At 37.7% G+C, this 18,534-nt stretch overlaps 1 protein-coding gene across 1 annotated transcript; it reads left to right on the forward strand.

Annotated features, from left to right (window-relative positions):
• Window positions 1–475: 475 nt before the first annotated feature.
• On the forward strand, window positions 476–17,179 carry LOC121400557 (uncharacterized protein C3orf85-like). The gene is made up of 4 exons (XM_041583895.1): window positions 476–611; window positions 9,456–9,589; window positions 12,202–12,293; window positions 15,607–17,179. The coding sequence occupies exons 1-4, from the start codon at window positions 563–565 to the stop codon at window positions 15,662–15,664; spliced, it is 333 nt and encodes a 110-aa protein (XP_041439829.1). The 5' UTR covers window positions 476–562; the 3' UTR covers window positions 15,665–17,179.
• Window positions 17,180–18,534: the final 1,355 nt, after the last annotated feature.

Consider the following 18,534-nt stretch of genomic DNA (forward strand, 5'->3'; position numbering starts at 1 on the left):
GGCCAAGTGCCTGCTGTGAGTGAGTCCTTCCCCAGTATGTCAGATACAGGCTTTGGCCAGGTGTGATACCAGCAGTATTGTACAACTGGAGTTGTTGTTTGATTAGAATGTCAGGCTAATGGTCAACAACAGAATCTACACCAGAATTTCCCTGGGTAAAGGAGCACATTTAAGTAGGGATGCGTCTTACGTCACATGTATGCACATAATAACGGAAAAATATTTTCTGTTATTTTTTGCCTTTTAAGGTATGGTGATCCAAACTGTGGAAAAAAACTAAAGTTCCAGGCTTTACAGATAATCAACCCCATGCCCGTACCAGATGAGCCAGTCTCTTCCTACACTACTACAGATAATCTCAGGTTCACCAGCACTGTAAACAGAGTTATTAAGCAGCAATAAAATTCAACGTGTAGGCTCAAAGGTCATAAAACATCAAGTGACGAACAGAAAACCTGTAATACCTTATCCCTAGTATTTCCAATGCATTAATCAGTTACTTTGTCAAGGAAACTGACCAGGAATCTTTACTTTCACAGTACAGAGAAAGAGAAATTCAGAAATGGGGAGTACAATGAAAAAGATAATCGTTTTTGCTGTTATGCTTAAAGGTATGAAAAAATGTTTTATAATAATGCTTTTGTATTTATTATAATTGCTACCTTTTGAGCTAATATTTAGTAGCCAGATATGAGCAGGCTTACTATGATTAGTTTTATATCAGAGTAAGGAATATTGTACAATAATTATGAATTATTTAGACCAGAATGCATGGCCTAAATATTTTCTCAAATTAACTTCTGTTCTCCATGGTTTTACATATGTTATTATTGCAGGGTTGTCAGTTTTAAGGATAAGGAATTACGGGATAATTTACTAATTTAGGTGATACTTTGCACCAATAGCAACCAATCCACTATTGTCTTAAATCAGTTTTACTGTAAGTTAAAACATGAAACAAACATTCTGATTGTTGTTACTGGCAACTGCACTGGTGCAGTTTAGTTACTAGAATTTTGTCTTGTATACAAGCATACTGCATGTCTTTACAGGATTTATATGATGGTTTATCACTGTGTTTATTATAAATTTCCTGTTAAATATTACAATCTTTTGTAGCAAAAAACAAACAATATACAGATATGTGATACCTTATCTGGGAAACGCATTATCTTGAAAGCTACAAATTAAAGGAAGGCAGTGTTGGATTGGCCCACCAGGATACCAGGAAAACTCCCGGTGGGCCCAGGTGCCAGTGGGCCCTGCTGCTGCTAAATATTTGCCCTATTTCATGGCAGTTTCCTACTTCTATGAGAACAAAGAGGCTAAATAGATGGAATAATAGGTTATAGTATATAAAGAAAACAGAATAGGAAAATAGAGGTTGAGTGATAAGAGGAAAAATAATAGCACTGAGAGTGGGTCCCTGGTCTAAGCTTTTTGGGTGGGCCCTTGGTGTCCCAGTACGACACTGAAGGAAGGCCATTTGTCACAATGTTCATTATATGATAATAATTAAAATTTTCAATTTTTTTTTAACAATTTGGGTGAGGATACACCATCTTTATTCATATGCAAAGCAGAAAGAATTCTAGGACAAATACCCAGGATCACTCTTAAACTTTCCATTTACATGCAATACCTTAGAAGTCAATGCTCACCCGCCAGATTTTAAAGCACGGATGCTAGGCCTTTTGAGCCAGGGGGCACAAAAAGCTGGTGTTTTAAATCAGTCAATGTTTCTACTTATAAAGCAATGGAAGCACTGCAGATGCCTCTTTATATCATTAGATCTTTAAGGTTGAGGTTACCTCAACAAAGCAATCATGGTTGTTCCCCTCATATGAATAAACATGTATATTTTGATAAATAATATTTGTACATAGACTGGTGTTGGTGAATAAGTACTTTTGTTACATACTCACCACTATTGTTATATAGCACAGTGAAATCATTCCTGATGATAGCACTGTAACACAAGCAAGACACAAGTGTTACAAACAATCTTGGACTACTAATATTGTTCAGTATATATATAGGACACTGCTATTGGGGTGTAGATCTCTTCCCCTCATGGTTATGTGGAACCATGTCTTATACACAACACAATAGATCTGGGATAATTATTGCGCTAGTGAGCATATACCGTATATACTCGAGTATAAGCCGAGTTTTTCAGCACCCAAAATATGCTGAAAAAGTCTACCTCAGCTTATACTCGAGTCAGTGCTGAAAGTATCCATGTGGCTTCAATTTTTCATAAGTTTATAATACCAGAAATGCCTGTTTTTAACTTTTACCTATCTGGTTAAAACCCCGTTGGGCCCTGGCTCTTCTTGGGCCCCGCCGACCCAGACCCGCACTCGCCTACAGCCAGCATTGTCCCCTGATTGCGCCCCCATCCCTAACTGCAGTCGCAACTGCCGCACAGGTACGAGCGGGTTTGTGGCTGGGGTAAGGGTAGGGGGGCCTCTAGGGGGTGGCGCAGGGTCGGACTTTCACAGGGCCCCTCTCCCGGCACTCCCTGCCTGGCTCCACAAATGAGCCGTGCGCACTCAGAAGACGTGATGACTATGCATGCGCAGAAGAAGCACTGCATTGTTAACTGTCTTTTCTGGGAGAGCAGAATTGAAATCTGGAGCCCAAACCATACAAACCTGATATTTAATTTTACAAGTAACTTTACAACCATGAAAAAATACATGCATGTAAATTATTTTCATTATGCATAAAATAGTTTTTAGATGAGGTCACTTAAAAACTTGTTGTAGCTGTGAACTAGAATTTTGGTTTTGGTAGGTTTATAAGCAGAGAGGCTTTTACTCCTTTATTTCCTTAAGTCTGATACTCCTTTATTTTCTACTACAGCATTCTGTAATTGGTGTACCTTTAGTAGTGGAGCTGCGTTGGTGTACTTAAACATCAGATGTATTACATTATTTTTACCCTTTTAATTAGAAGGTTGCAATGAATGAACATGATCTTGGCTTGCAGAGATATAAAGTCCACCATATGCTCTTTTCAAAGGAGCACATTTTCAAAGGTCAATGTTGCAGTGTGTGCTATAGTAATAAATACATAGCTGTATTAATGTGCATAATGCTTGGTATCGCGTGTTAACCATATTAACTGTAATACTACTTTGAGGTAAAAAAAGATGTTGTTTATATTCTTTTTATTATAATAATGTCGATATTGGAAAATTACTGTGTTTCACCCTCAACATTTTTCTGTACTACAAGCATCTAACCTCACTGCTTCAGTTATTAGGGGTGATCAGTCTGTCAATAATAGTCCTCAATAGATTGTAGTCTTCAAAAGAGGAAACCAGAACTAAAGTGTCAATTAAATTTCTTAAACAAGAGGGAAATAAATTCTTCTTTTCAGGGAGATCATCTGAAATGTAAACAATACATTGAACAGCAGACAGGGCAGGCTGATTATACAAACAATATGCACAGGCATATGTCTTTGCACAAAGATTTATTTTTGTGAGTTTAGTCAATTCTGTAAAACTTTTCACAATGCAGGAGCATAGAAAAACTTTCTTTATAACATATATAAAGATGGCCACACCAAGATGAAGAAGACTTCATACAGTGTCAGTGGGGTAACTGTAAGCTTCTGAGCTTTCTAAAGCTTGGAGATAATAAGCTAAATGGCAGTTTACTCTCCAAGAGGGCACTCAGTACTTCCCTTTATCAGTCCCTTTATCAGCTACTGGTTGTGCTGTGTTGTTGTGTCATACTGACCAGCCACACTATACATTTTATTCAATAAAAAATGTGTTTAAAATATTTTTTAAAAAGCATGCCAAGCTGAGATGGGGTAGTTCTGCCCAGAAATGAAACAATATGCAGAAAGGTCTCTACAAGATGATATGTTATGGATAGTTATGAAGGGAAATATACCTGATGGGTTTGACAGTTATTCTGGAAATTAGCATTTTGACAAGATCCTGATGACAGAATATGTGCAACGCAATGGGCATCCTGTGATTAGCTGATAGATTGGCTTAAAGGAGCAGTTCAGTGTAAAAAAAAACCTGGATAAATAGATAGGCTGTGCAGAATTAAAAAAATGTTTCTAATATAGTTAGTTAGGCAAAAATGCAATCTATAAAGGCTGGAGTGACTAGATGTCTAACATAATAGCCAGAACACTACTTCCTGCTTTTCAGCTCTCTAACTCTGAGTTAGTCAGCGACTTGAAAGGGGACCACATGGGAAATAACTGTTCAGTGAGTTTGCAATTGATCCTCAGCATTCAGCTCAGATTCAAAAGCAGCAGCTATGGCCCATGTGACCCCCCTCAAGTTACTGATTGGTTACTGCTTGGTCACCAGGGTAACCAGTCAGTGGAAACCAAGAGAGCTAAAAATCAGGAAGTAGAGTTATGTTCTGTTATGTTAGACATCCAGTCACTCTAGCCTGTATACATTAAATTTTTGGCTAACTAACTAAAATAGAAACATTTTTTATTTTGCACAGCCTATCTATTTACCCCGTTTTTATTTTTACACTGAACAATTCCTTTAAATATATTTAAATTCTGAAAGCTGGGATCCATCAAGTAAAACAAAATCTCAAAATGGCAGTGTCATGTATGTTGTTAGGGGGTCATCAGTTGGAGTTGTATGTTTTTGCCATTGTAGATTCTGAACACCACAAGCATGTGACAAACCTGAAACAATTAACAGAAATCAGCAGTCCACTGAGAAGCTAATACTTATCTTACAGTATAACAGGTTGTAGCTGGGGAGAAGGGAGGGTTAGGGTCGGGTGAAAAAGAAAAAATAAGTCTTTGCAAGAAACCACTAATCTGACCCACAACTATATACAATTACTTCACAAAGTCTTAAACTCAGCATAAAAAGACAATGGACCTCCAAAAAAATCTAAATTAAAACTTTATTTTGTTCTTCCTGAATTCCATTGACAACGTTCCTCTGGAATAGGACCATTAAGATAGAAAAAAATTATTTGATAGGCCCACATGCTATAAAATATAGCCACGTGTAGACCACTTTACATGTAATATAAAATGTATATAATTCTAGTTTGTTTTGGTCCTAACAAAAAAAATTGAGTAGTGTTAGAAAAAAACAGAAGCCTTTTGCCAAGACATCAGCCAATAAGTTTAACTGGAAATGAACAAGGTTAATGGATGAAGAGTGAGAATTTAGAAGGACCAATGAGCCTACCTACAGCATCTTACAGCAGCCCTCGGCATACAGTATGCCACAATATCCAGATTGCCAGTCTTTACTCTGGCATGAATGTGAGTGCAGTTTGTATCCTGTTATAATACACAAAAGCCATGAATATCTTGTAAATGATATCCTTATAAATGGTGAGTTCTGATGTCATCAGTTATAAACGGTGAGTTCTGATGTCATTTCAGTCACATGACTCATTGAAATTTGTGTATTATAATAAATAAAATACCCCCAGTTGTAAAATATGAGGATATTAGAAGTTACCTCGGAGTTCCATGACCTGTATAAAAAAAACTCGGCCTTCGGCCTCGTGTTTTTATATGGTCATGAAACTCATATATTTTACAAGAGGGGGTACTTTATTCACTATATTATTAAAATTGCTACTTCTGAAAAGTCTCCCATTGAACAACTTCTGCCCAAACATAACTCAGAACTTAAACACCTAGAAGGAAGTGCAAACTAATATAACATAGTGTGTACAAAATGTAATGAGTCACCACTCGTGTCAGATAAGACACATAAAACTCTTTGATAACATGGAACATGACCAATATCAATATGCCCAGTACCTAAGTATAAGTTTAGATGGTAATGCACAAGAATTAACACCAAAATAACATGCAAAGCTATTTCACTTGAATCCATTTGGCAATCGACAATAAAACAAAAGAAAAGGAGCAGATAGGGTAATAACATTTATTGAATGAAAATATATCAAATACACACAGATACACTCACAAACAAATAAGCTATTCATCTAAATTATAGGAGAATAGGAAACTGGCAGTTAAAATAATTCTACATCTTAAAAGCCTTGCGTTCAACATCTTCTGCCTACCTCTTCTAAGGTTCTTCACTTCATTTGAATATTCCCCTTAATTTAAAATGTTGCCCTTCAGTTTGTGATCTGCTGACTCCAGGTCTGTGTGCATATTTCTCAAGTTACAGCCAGAAATAACTGACATAAAGGCAGATGGAAATTGCAATTTAAATGTAATTGAAATTTCTCTGGTAATAAGCGTAAGTTAATTAAATAGAGGGAAATCCATACTAGCTAGAACAAATTTGTCTAGTTTCTCTGTAATTGTAGGGTATCCTGTTGATTGATGGTACTTTTAATTTTGCTTATTTACAGGAAGAAGTTTGTACTAAATGATATATATACACCTTGCTTGCACGGCCTACTCTACAGCCCTGTAGATAAGATAATGATGCCATTTTATTGCTTTCTGGCGAGTTTTGTGGTTCACTCAGGTTGTTGATAAATGATTTCCTTTGTGTGGATGGCACAGTATTTAAGAAGTTGATTTATGCTCATATTTATAACAATCATGCACAGTTCATAATGATTTCATTGTGTATAAATTAGTCTAAAATCATCTACACTATAACATAGACAGCTGTGGGATGGAATAAGTAACACAATGACTCTTTTTGTCATATATATCTTGAACCTGTGGAAAACACCTTAACCCTTCAGTAGACATCACTTTTGTTCTGAATATTGTCTGTTAGCTAATAAGGAAGATGCTCCTAGAATTTGTTATGCCTTTGTTTAATTATCTACAATACAGTTTAATAGAACACTTCATAATGTATGATAATCAAGCTTCTACAGCACCTTAAAGGCATAAGTGTTTTCTAGAGAACTTACTGTATCATGGCTTCAAAGTATGGAAAAAAAGATCTCCTAGGCTTGCTGGAAAGATATTTAGAAAATGGGCCAAATTGGCCAGGAACTGATTAGAGTCTGTACTACTTAGGCAACTGTATGGAGAAAGGCTTGAGGGCAAATTTACTAAAGGGCAAATTGTGGGGGTTTTTTGGCAAAAAATCACCAAAATTAAAATTCACAGCGAATTCACCAATTTACTAAAAGCTGAGGAAAGAGAATTTCCGCTCTGTTTCTCAAATGTTCCCCAGGTGAAGTATTGTTAATCCGCAAATTTATCAAGGTGTAGACTTTCCAATAAATTACCCTTTTCGCCAAAGTCTACTTCGCCTGGTTCTATCTGGCGAATTATTAAGATGAAGTTACATTCTCAACATTGCTATGTCAGTGACATCATATCCTGTATTGGAAAAAGTCATAAAAAAAGAAAAATGCTGGTGTTTTTTCATATTTTAATATGGGATTATGTAACTGTTACATATATGTAATATTATATATGTTTTTTTATCCATTTGAAGCTCATGCCGCATTTGTTTTAGGTTAGGCTCATTTTTAGGACAATAGAGGATCTCTTTTGTCTTTATTTTGCTTCCTTGGACATTTTTAATAATAAGTGGCCACTTTCAGAAATTTCACCCTCACTACTATAGACACACGTATGACCAGTATATACCTGACATACATATACCCTGTATATACTTGCCATATTGTCGTAAGTGTATGTTAACAAACTTTTGCTAGGAAGAAAGTAACACTAGAGAAAATTCACTAAAATACTTTTGCACTGACTAATTTTTCATAGCAAAAATATGCCAGCATTCATTTGCCAAGATGAATGTTCTAGTTTTTATGAATACGCATAGTCATAGCGAAATAACATCTGATGTCGTCGTGCGAAGTATGGCGAAGCTTTCCAAATTGAAAATTTGGACCTTAGCAAATTTACCCCTTGAAGAGCAAGAGATCAGAAATAATTGAGAAGTACACTTTATAAGGCGTAACTGAGAGCAAACAGAAGTTTGGGGGTAGTTTGGGGTTTTTTTGGGTGGGAAATTGTAAATGCGTTCTAGTGAAAAAGGGAGAATTAATCAAAGAAGCCAGATTGACTTCTAATTCTGAATTAGTCAGCGACTTGATAGGGGGCCACATGGGACATAACTGTTCAGTGAGTTTGCAATTGATCCTGAGCACGCAGCTCACATTCAAAAGCAACAGTTATGGCCCATGCCCCCCCCAAGTAACTGATTGGTTACTGCCTGGTCAGTGGAAACCAAAAGAGCTGCAAAGCAGGATGTAGTGTTCTGGCTATTATGTTAGAATAGAGTTGCCACCTGTATCTTGAAGGGCTGCCCAGGTCAAAACCTTCCAAATTAGGAAAAGCATGCATGATTCCCCATGATTGACTCGGCGATCGGCCAACCCATGCGTCATAGCCCCGCCTCCTCACGTCACTGCCCGCTCCTGCCATGTAATGGACCCCCTCCCTCCACATCACAGACCCGACCCCTGCCCTACCCTATGTTAGACATCCAGTCACTTCAGCCATTATACATTACATTTTTGGCTAACTAACTATATTAGATACATTTTCCTTTTTTTGCACATACTATCGATTTACCCAGTTTTTATTTTTATCCTGAACAATTCCTTTAAGAAGGTAACTTAGTATTATGGTTCCTAATGGTTGATCAATTTTGTGATATATTTGTCTTCAATGGCAGAGTGGTCTCACCCACATAGGAAAGACTACATGGACATAAGGTCACGTATGCCACAAATGTAATAATGCAGGTGAAACGTCCCCTAAGCTGATACTCCCTACCTGCGTACAGGTATGGGACCTGTTATCCAGAATGCTCGGGACCTGGGATTTTCCGGATAATGGATCTTTCCATAATTTGGATCTTCATACCTTAAGTCTACTAGAAAAATATTTAAGCATTAAATAAACCCAATAGGCTGGTTTTGCATCCAATAAGGATTATTTATATCTTAGTTTGGATCAAGTACAAGGTACTGTTTTATTATTACAGAAAAAAAGGAAATCATTTTGAAAAATTTGGATTATTTGATTATAATGGAGTCTATGGGAGATGGGCTTTCCGTGTTTCTAAGCTTTCTGGATAACAGGTTTCCTAAAAACGGATCCCATACCTGTATAAAAAATCTTGCTTTCAACAGACTGCAACAGAAAAGGGATACATCCTTAGGGATATATATTCCATATGTGTACATATTAAATAGTGACCATTCCCTAGAAGTAGAGCATTGAAGTGTTACAATCACTACTATCTCTTCCGTATTTTTTTTCTTCAACACTAAAGAAATCTCAAGAAGTTAAGCTACAGAACCTTTTCAGCTAATTTAACAAAGGGGTCTGTAATTCAACAATGAATTCAGATTTAAGATAATATTGTAGCTTTGAGTTATTTGCATAAAACTAACCATTTCACTGAAAGCTGCAGTAGCTCTTCTTTGTTAAATGTGTTTTAACAGTAACTTCAGTTGATTTATTTTCTTAACTTTAGTATCTGGTTCACATCTAATTCTCTCCTATTTCAGGGATTCTAGGTGTTCCTTTTTTTGCAGAAGAAGCTACAAATCAGTTTCTAAGGCTTAAAAGACAAGCATTCTCACAACATTTATGGGAACCAAATAATGTGGAGAATTCATTAATGTCTACAATAAATGAACAGGTAACGTACACATTTATTTTTGTATTTTTTTATGTTTCCCTCCTTGCATTTCATTAAGTGGCTCTGGGAAAAACCAACTAAAAACAAAGAAGCTGAATATTTTTTCTTAGGGGTTTATTTATCAAAGGTCGAATTTTAAAATTATATGATTTTTTGTAAACTCTAATAAATTAGATATTATTCACAATGTGGAAATAGTATGTTATTTATCAAAAAATGTCTAAAATTCGAATAGTCCCGACCCGTGAACTGAAAAAACCTAGATTTTTGTGTGTCAAATTTTTTTTGATGCCCAACATTTTGTTCTTTGGTGCACAACATTTTTTTTTCTCCCATTGGAGTTTATCGGGCATTTTCACTTGATTTTATCGAGTTTGTGCCCCATCCAATTAAATAGTGCTTTTTTAAATAATAAATAAGGTCCAATCAACTTTTTTTATTTAAATACTTTATTTTGATAAATAAGGCTCCCCTTAATATGCCCTGAATTCAAACCGCAAGGTTTTACCTGCTAATTTGCTAATCAGCAAATTATATCCAGATTATAAAATAAGAATATTTCGGGTATTTATATACTGTATACACAGGGTCGCCATCAGGGGGTACAGGTGTCCCGGGCCGGGCCTGAAGGGGAGCTTGGCAGTGCTGCAGTTTGGAAAGAGCCGGGCCCCCCTTGACAGCGCCGAAGCCGTGCAGCCATTTCTGAAGTCACGATCAGCCGAAATGCCCTGGCGCCAATGGTTTTTTTTTTTTAAATATTCTTTAGGGCCCCAATTTTTTTTTAATTGTAAAGGGGGCCCTGGCGACAATGTTTTTAAAAAAAAAAATTCTTTGGGGGCCCATTTTTTTAACTTGTAAGGGGGGGCCCTGGCGCCAATGTTTTTTTAAAAAAATATTCTTTGGGGGCCCATTTTTTTTAACTTGTAAGGGGGGCCCTGGCGCCAGTGTTTTTTTTAAAAATATTCTTTGGGCCCCATTTTTTTTACTTGTAAGGGGGGCCCTAGTGCCAATGGTTTTTTAAAAAATATTCTTTGGGGCCCCATATTTTTTTAACTTGTAAAGGGGGGCCTAGCGCCAATGTTTTTTTTAAAAAATATTCTTTGGGGCCCCAATTTTTTTTAACTTGTAAGGGGGGCCCTGGCGCCAATGTTTTTTTTAACTTATAGGGGGGTCGTGGTCACCAATTATTTTTTTTAACTTGTAGGGGGGCCCTGACCACCAATTTTTTAAAAAAATTTAAAGGGGGGCCCTGGCACCACAGTTATAAGGGGGCCCTAACCATCAATAGCTTTTTATAACATGTGTGTGTGGGTTACCTTTTTTAGCACTGATATCTGTGTGGTCTTTTAACGGTTGTGTGGAGTGGGCGGGATCTGGGGTGGGGCTTGGGGGCTGGGGCAGGCGGGCCCTGATAATTTTGTTGTACGGGGCCCCGTGATTTCTAATGTCGGCCCTGTGTATACACGTGCTATCAGTTTCCATTTTTTCCATACCGCATATCCATCTATTTCTTCTCAGCTGGAAAGCACTAAATCTGATTATATTATTATCCTTTTTATATAGAGTCTACACATTCTGCAGTGAATTAAAGTGATTATACATCATATGAGCCCTGTAAGACAGAAAATAATATTAGACAATGTGTTAAATGACAGTTATTAGACACTTAAGGGCAAATTCACTAGCCAAAAATGCACTAGTGATGCCTTCCCGCACTTCGCCAGGCGAAGTTTTGCCAGGGCGCCGCTAATTCACTAAAATCCGAAGTTGCACTCAGGGAGGCGAAAGGTAGCGAAGTTGTGCTAGCGTTAATTCGTCAAGCAAAGCGAAGTTACGCTAACGATGCCTAATTTGCATACAGCGCCAAGTTAAAGTACAATGGACGTATATGTAGCAGCAAATACATTACACTACACCAGGCTGGGAAAGCTTCATAAAATAAAAAAGAGTTGTTATTTTGCCCTATACATGTGCCCACTTTAGGGTTTATGTGCCATATGTTAGGAAAAATATGGGGGAAGGAGGGTACCCCCAAAAAAATTTACGATCTTTTTCAGCCTATCACCCTTAAAAAGTAAGACGCCAGCGTTTTTTGGGACTAAGAAAAAATTTCAACTTTTTTTGAAGCAGCCCTATCTACACTATTGCACTGTGCCTGGTCTGAGGTGGTGAAGGCAAGTCTGGCACAAGAGGTAACGTTCAGTAAAATGCGCAAGTTAGTGAATTTGCGTAGTTACGTCCCTTCGCCATATCGCAACTTCACCTGGTGTAAGGGTGCGAAGTAGCGCTAGAGTCGTTCCACTTCGCCATTAAATTTACGCCTTCGCACATAAGTAAATCGGCGAAGTAACAAAATGACGTCACGCTGGCGAATTTGCGCTAGCATAGCATCTTCACGCTTTAGTAAATTTGCCCCTTATTTGGCTGAACTAGAACCATTGGTGGAGCAGATTTTTATATCTGCTTGCTGTCACACACTACAAAATGAACTACCGTAAGCATTATTTATTCAAGTGATGTCGTCTTGCTCTCCATTCCTGCTGTGTTTCTGACTTTGAAGTTAACAGACATGCCCTTCAGATCTGTTTATTTAATATCTGTTTTTGTTTTAGGCTTCTCAGATACTAAACACATGGAGAAATTCTGCCCAATATTACATAGATGTAATGAAAGATGTGATGAACCCTAGCTCATATGCAATCAGGTATGTCCTTATGTTATTTAGAGTTATTTGGATTTCCCATAAAGCCATTACCATATTTCCAATCTATACTGAAAAGTGTACCTGACTAATATCCAGTAATATTCTTAATCACTAAAAGGTTGCCTGCTATTTCAAATATATTACAGTATATGCCATTTTAATTATTTGCATTGGAAAATATAAATAATTTACTACAGTTATCAGTTCCTATGAGCCCCAAGAACATGAAATATGTAGGAGTGATTTAATTTTCCTTCAGAACTTTCATATGCAATTTTTCTTTGATGCAGAGGCTGGATGGCCCACTCAGTTATGACAAATGCAAAAATTAGGTATAATACTGTACATTAAGAAATGCATAATCTTGTAGTTTCTAATTTAGTACATCTGGTGTTTCTATTTGATTTTGAGAATTTTCTGTACCCTTTTGAAAAACATTAAGCTATTCATATATAAATATAAATAAGCATCTGGATTTGATGTAATAAAGGATTTTAATTCCTAGATTAACATTGTTACCAGTGATAGTTATTAAGTTACCTATAAATTTAAGGTACACGTTTATTATAGGTTGAATTTTTGTGGTCTGACTTTTTGTCACAAAAAAATCCAAAAGAGCTGCTGAAAAAGCCAACTATTTGAAAAAGTTGTGGTTTTCAACGACAAATTTGAAAAAGTCATATGATTCGATTTGTCGCAAATTTTGTTTACTTATATTTTTCGTTCTGATTAAATAGTAATTTAAGGGCATTCTTGGTTGGAAATTTGGTCTACAAATTTCGAAAAAAACTTGTTTTTATATATACCCCCTATGAGTTTACTGTAATCTTGCTCTTGACAAATGGGATGGATTTCACCAATAAAACACTTTATGGGAATGCAGAGAGTAAAGAGGCAAATGTAGCTGACATGGGGCATAAAGAACTTTGGCTGGTGGTAGGCACAATTCAGTTGATTACCTTGTGTCATGAGCATATATCCCCATTTGTAATATTAGAAACTATGTTAATAATATTTTGTAATAATAGGCACTATGCCTAGATGCAGCAGCCCATAGCAACCAATACGATATTTGCTTTTAAACAGGTGGCCTGTAAACACTACCTGATGATTGGCTGCTATAGGTTACATAGTTAAGTTGGGTTGAACCCTTCCAAATGAAACCCAGCGTCCATAAATATACACACTTACACCAAACAGTGGCGGAACTACCGGGGGAGCAGGGGGTGCGAGCGGACAAGGGCCCGCACCCCCTCAGGGCCCCCCGGCAGTCCGCTCGCCACTCTAGTTACGGCACTGACACCAAACCTCCATAAACGGCACATACCAATATCTATACTTATTATACATTTTAGTATTACAATAGCCTCGGATATTATGCTTGTCCAAGAAATTATCCAAACCATTATTAAAAGAATTAACAAAATCAACCATCACAACATTATGCGGCAGTGTATTCCACAAAATGTTTTATTCAGTTGATGAACATGGTGGAGGGCCGATAATGGAAGCCAGTGTTGACCATTTTCTATTTTTAAACCACACCTATGTTACCACAAGTCCATGTCCACAATAATGGTGGTAACAAACCAAAAAAACAAATGGTTGGTGCTCACTGCAGGGATATCAGTCATTACTCATATGTGAAAAATTGAAGTATATTAAAATATACCTTTAAATTCATATGCCTCCGCCCTTTGAATAACACTGCACTCCCCCAGCACATGATTAAACACCTTATGGGCCCCTAACAACAATTTCCAAATGCTAACAAACACCTGAACAAACCCTACCAGGTTCGCGTCCCATAGGCAGAGTAGGGCACACACAAGGAGCATAAGGCAGGCAGAGTATGGTACACACACAAGGAGCATAAGGCAGGCAGAGCATGGCACACACAAGGAGCATAGGGCAGGCAGAATACAGCAGGAGAGGGGGAAGCCTATCGGGATTCTAAAATTAACAATTCATACTGCGCTATATACAGTGATACAATGATGGTGCCCCTCAAGCAGTTTGGATGAGGTGTGAAAAGGTGAACAATGTAGTCACTTACAGTCTGCGTCTGAGGAATAGTACAGGGCTTTACAGGTGTGAACAGTGCAGGGCTTTAGGAGTGTGAACAATAGAGGGAATTTACAGTCTGAATTTGAGGTTTGCATAATGCAAGGGCCATTAATCTCAGTACTGATACTTTTTAAAGCTCACACAAGGAAAGCAGTCACAGCAGGCAGACTTTCATGTGGGGGGGGCACATATAGGAGGGGTCATGGGCCGCCAGTTGGACAGCCCTGCCTTAGAGGATCCTCACCTGAGGGACTGATGCCTTGACTACAGAAACATAAATTAGTTATGAGTGCTCCATTTACTTTTATTTTTGTTTGCTTTCATTGTAGAACCAGGGCACCATAACTGTTGTGCTATATCAATAGTTCAATAGATAGTGATAGATATATCAATAAATTTTTTTGCCTTCTTTTAAACTCTCTCGCTATTCTGCACCCCTCTAGAATTTTTTGTCTAATTTTAGAGTAGACCCAAGTATTATAGTATAGGCCATATATCATCCATCTTACTTTTGATTCACATCTCATCTCAAAATCCTATTTTGAAAATCATATTAAATCATATTAAAATCATATTTTCTTATGTATGTATTCACTTTGCCAATAAATCATTTCAACCTACTACTGTTTCTCCATGTTTTTCTGGTAGCAACACCATAGATTAACTTGAAGAATTTTACTTTCTAACCTTTATCGTATACCATTTAACCCCAGTCATAATTTCAAGTCAGTAGCACCAATCTCAAAAGCTTGCCTTTGCCATATATCTGCTCTAAACTTGTTAAAGCAATATTTGCAATCCAGATATTACTATTTTATGCTGCATTCACTGGTCACATTCCTTGCTATTGTCTTTGGATGAGCATTTAGTGTGATCTTGCCTATTTTTTTTGTTTCAATGCAAGTCACTTTCCCTGCTTTTATGTTAAAGAATAACTAAAAAGGACCCTAGATTTCTTGTTATAGAGGCTTTACAGCACTGAAATAGCTACTGGAAATCTCATGAAGTGCTGTTAATCAAAGTCTTTTCATAGAAACTATTGCGTAGAAAACATGGATAACTGAAGCTTCTCTACCATTCATAACTGTTTATTGCTTATCATTGTTCATGTTAAACAGCTCTACTAATATAATGTGGTATAGTTAGCTTAAATGTCAGATAAGGGCAGACAACGACATTTATCTTTTTAATATTTGTAACATCATTCTTTTTTTCTCCAATTTAATTTCTGTTCCTTGTAATTTAGGAGCCAAGACAGTGATTACACAAACTTTTGGTGGACAACATACGAAAAAACAAAATGACTCCTGCAAAAGAACATTTACAACCTAAAGATATAAATTATTTAATTTGTAATGTGTATAATTAAAGTGCTGGCTTTCTGTTAAGATATATTGAAATAAAATATTTTTTGATGCAGTTAGCAATTAGCAAGAAAAGTAATTTTATAATTATGCTACACTGGTGTGCGGCAACCTTTTAAGAGTTGGTATGGGGATGTTATATATATTCAGCAATTTTTCTTTCTGGGAATATTATTTTTACAAAGGCTAAAATATTACCTAAAACACCTGTGATTTTTAACTTCCAACAGGAAGTCCATAGAGTACTGTCTCGTTTTTAGAGAAAGCTGTGGGATTTTGCACTGGGAACAGTTATTTTTTTGATCTGCAGCTACTTTAGAGGATAGAAAGATATATATGTTCCAGAGTGAAAGCATAGCTGACCGTGACTGCTTATAATATGTATTAATATGAATATAAATTAATTCATATAATGTGAATTTATTATAACAGATTCAGTCATGAGCTGCTATGCTTTCACTCAGGACTCTCCAACTTTTTCTGAGAAGAGGGTCAGTAGGCAAAGGAGTTGTATATACAAATACAATAGGTGCAGTCTATGGAGCCCTTGGGCACACAAAAATACTTTGAGGAGACTAGTAATGAGCGAAATTTTTCGTCAAGTTTCACTGCAACATGGATTCTAATGGGTGAATAAAATTGTTGCACATCAAAAATTTGGCGCGCGTAAAAAAATGTTGCCCATAGACGTCAATGCATTTGGTGAATATTTGCCTAAGTAAAATGGGTCAAATTTACCCATCACTAGCGGAAACATAAGTGGTTTCTTATTCCATGGGGTACAAGTGCTATAGTGCTAAAGTGCTTTAGAGTATACACCTTAGTGTTTGCTTACCAAGCACTTGCATCCCAGAAATATGCTACTCTGCACTGAGCGCTGGATCAAAAGTAGGGTGCTTGGTGCCAAGAGCAGTGTCAGGAGGTGAAGCCGAGAAAGATAATGCAACTGAGCAAACATAACATAAATACTAGTTATATACTAAATAGTAATGTTTTGAGGACCTCGTCAATTGAGAAGAATTAGTTTTTTGTGGATAACAGACTTTGTAACTAGGCAGTGTTTCACTTATGTGGAACAAGTACTGTCTCGCATAAAAAGTACATTAATTTAAGGGATGAAAAACTGTTTGCCTTTTTATATATATCCCAAGTGAGGTCTCACTTTGAATATGTAGTACAGTTTTGGGTCTAGTCCTTAGGAAGGATAATATTAAGCTGAACAGAGTTCATTGACATTAAACTAAACTGGTAAAATGCATGGAACAATTAAAATTTGAGGAAATATTGAGCAAATATTTTTTATATAATAGGACATTATAGATAGATAAATAAAGGACAACATGCCAACCTTTAGACTTGATGAACAGAATTTTTTTCAGTGTGAGGACAGTGAAGTTGTGGAATGTACTAATGAGAAATTCTCTTAATGACATTAATAAAAATAAAGAGAACCTTTGAAGTAGTACGTGGATAATTTGTTGGCCTGCACACATGTTTTTATGATACAGATGTTAAACACAGCCTATATATTATAACTATGTTATACTGTTTACTTGTATACTTGAAATCGTGCTTTCTAGCAGCTTTTCCACACATTGGGTCATGGGTTGATTAAAGGACCAGTAACATCAAAAAAATTTTTAAAAAAATTCGTTAGTATACAACGAAAAAAAACCACCAAGATGAATTAAACTTTAAATAGCAAAGCCTTTATTAAGAAATAACTTACTGAAACTCCACTTCCGCTCCTCTTCAGAAACGGCAACACGGCTACCATCCATTCTATGGCGCTTGATTTCTCCTCCCTGGCTGTTTCTCCTCCATGACAGCTGTTCTCTGACCCGATCTCCTTCTCTTCTTCATCCTCCGTCCTCCCAGGTGTCCAACAGCAGCAGTAGGAAGGCGATGTGGGTAGCCTCCCCAATGTCTCTACAAAAGGTGCAGTAAGGTAGAGGAGTGCAGACACGAGTGTGCAGCCTGCGGGGGAGCCGAGCTGAACCGGTACTTATACATCCGCTGAGTCCTGCGCTGCCGATGCAACTTATCATGGACAGATACTAAAACTGGATCCTTCCCATGGAATCGCCGTGTATCTAGAGCCCAGCAGCAGCGGTATGGGGTCGCCTTCCTAGGATCTCCATGGACGTGCAGCTTGTGGGGAAGCCGAGGCAGAACCCCTGCCTATACTTCTGCGCTGCCAGCGCTACTGGTCACGGACACAAACAGAATAAGTAAGTCGGCTGGTTTGCGGTTTCCTTGTCCTTGCTTTATAGGCGCACAACTCCGGCCGGGCAAAAGGGCCAATGCAACTTTAGGAGTCCGACCACAGCTCCTATCTCCGCTTACCGACACCTCCGTTCACGCCCATGGCCGCTTTTTTGTGAACTCAGCTACTCCCTGGTACTGGTCCATGACCAGTAGCGCTGGCAGCGCAGGAAGTATAGGCAGGGGTTCTGCCTCGGCTTCCCCACAAGCTGCACGTCCATGGAGATCCTAGGAAGGCGACCCCATACCGCTGCTGCTGGGCTCTAGATACACGGCGATTCCATGGGAAGGATCCAGTTTTAGTATCTGTCCATGATAAGTTGCATCGGCAGCGCAGGACTCAGCGGATGTATAAGTACCGGTTCAGCTCGGCTCCCCCGCAGGCTGCACACTCGTGTCTGCACTCCTCTACCTTACTGCACCTTTTGTAGAGACATTGGGGAGGCTACCCACATCGCCTTCCTACTGCTGCTGTTGGACACCTGGGAGGACGGAGGATGAAGAAGAGAAGGAGATCGGGTCAGAGAACAGCTGTCATGGAGGAG

Source organism: Xenopus laevis, chromosome 2S (genome assembly GCF_017654675.1).
Source record: "Xenopus laevis strain J_2021 chromosome 2S, Xenopus_laevis_v10.1, whole genome shotgun sequence".
Lineage (NCBI taxonomy): Eukaryota > Metazoa > Chordata > Amphibia > Anura > Pipidae > Xenopus > Xenopus laevis.

Bases quoted from the DNA above. Each gene is read 5' to 3' on its own strand.
- LOC121400557 (XM_041583895.1), top strand. From the start codon at position 563: ATGGGGAGTACAATGAAAAAGATAATCGTTTTTGCTGTTATGCTTAAA. The intron at 9,590-12,201 runs GTAACGTACACA...TTTTTGTTTTAG, and splicing joins TGTCTACAATAAATGAACAG to GCTTCTCAGATACTAAACAC. The intron at 12,294-15,606 runs GTATGTCCTTAT...CTTGTAATTTAG, and splicing joins CCTAGCTCATATGCAATCAG to GAGCCAAGACAGTGATTACA.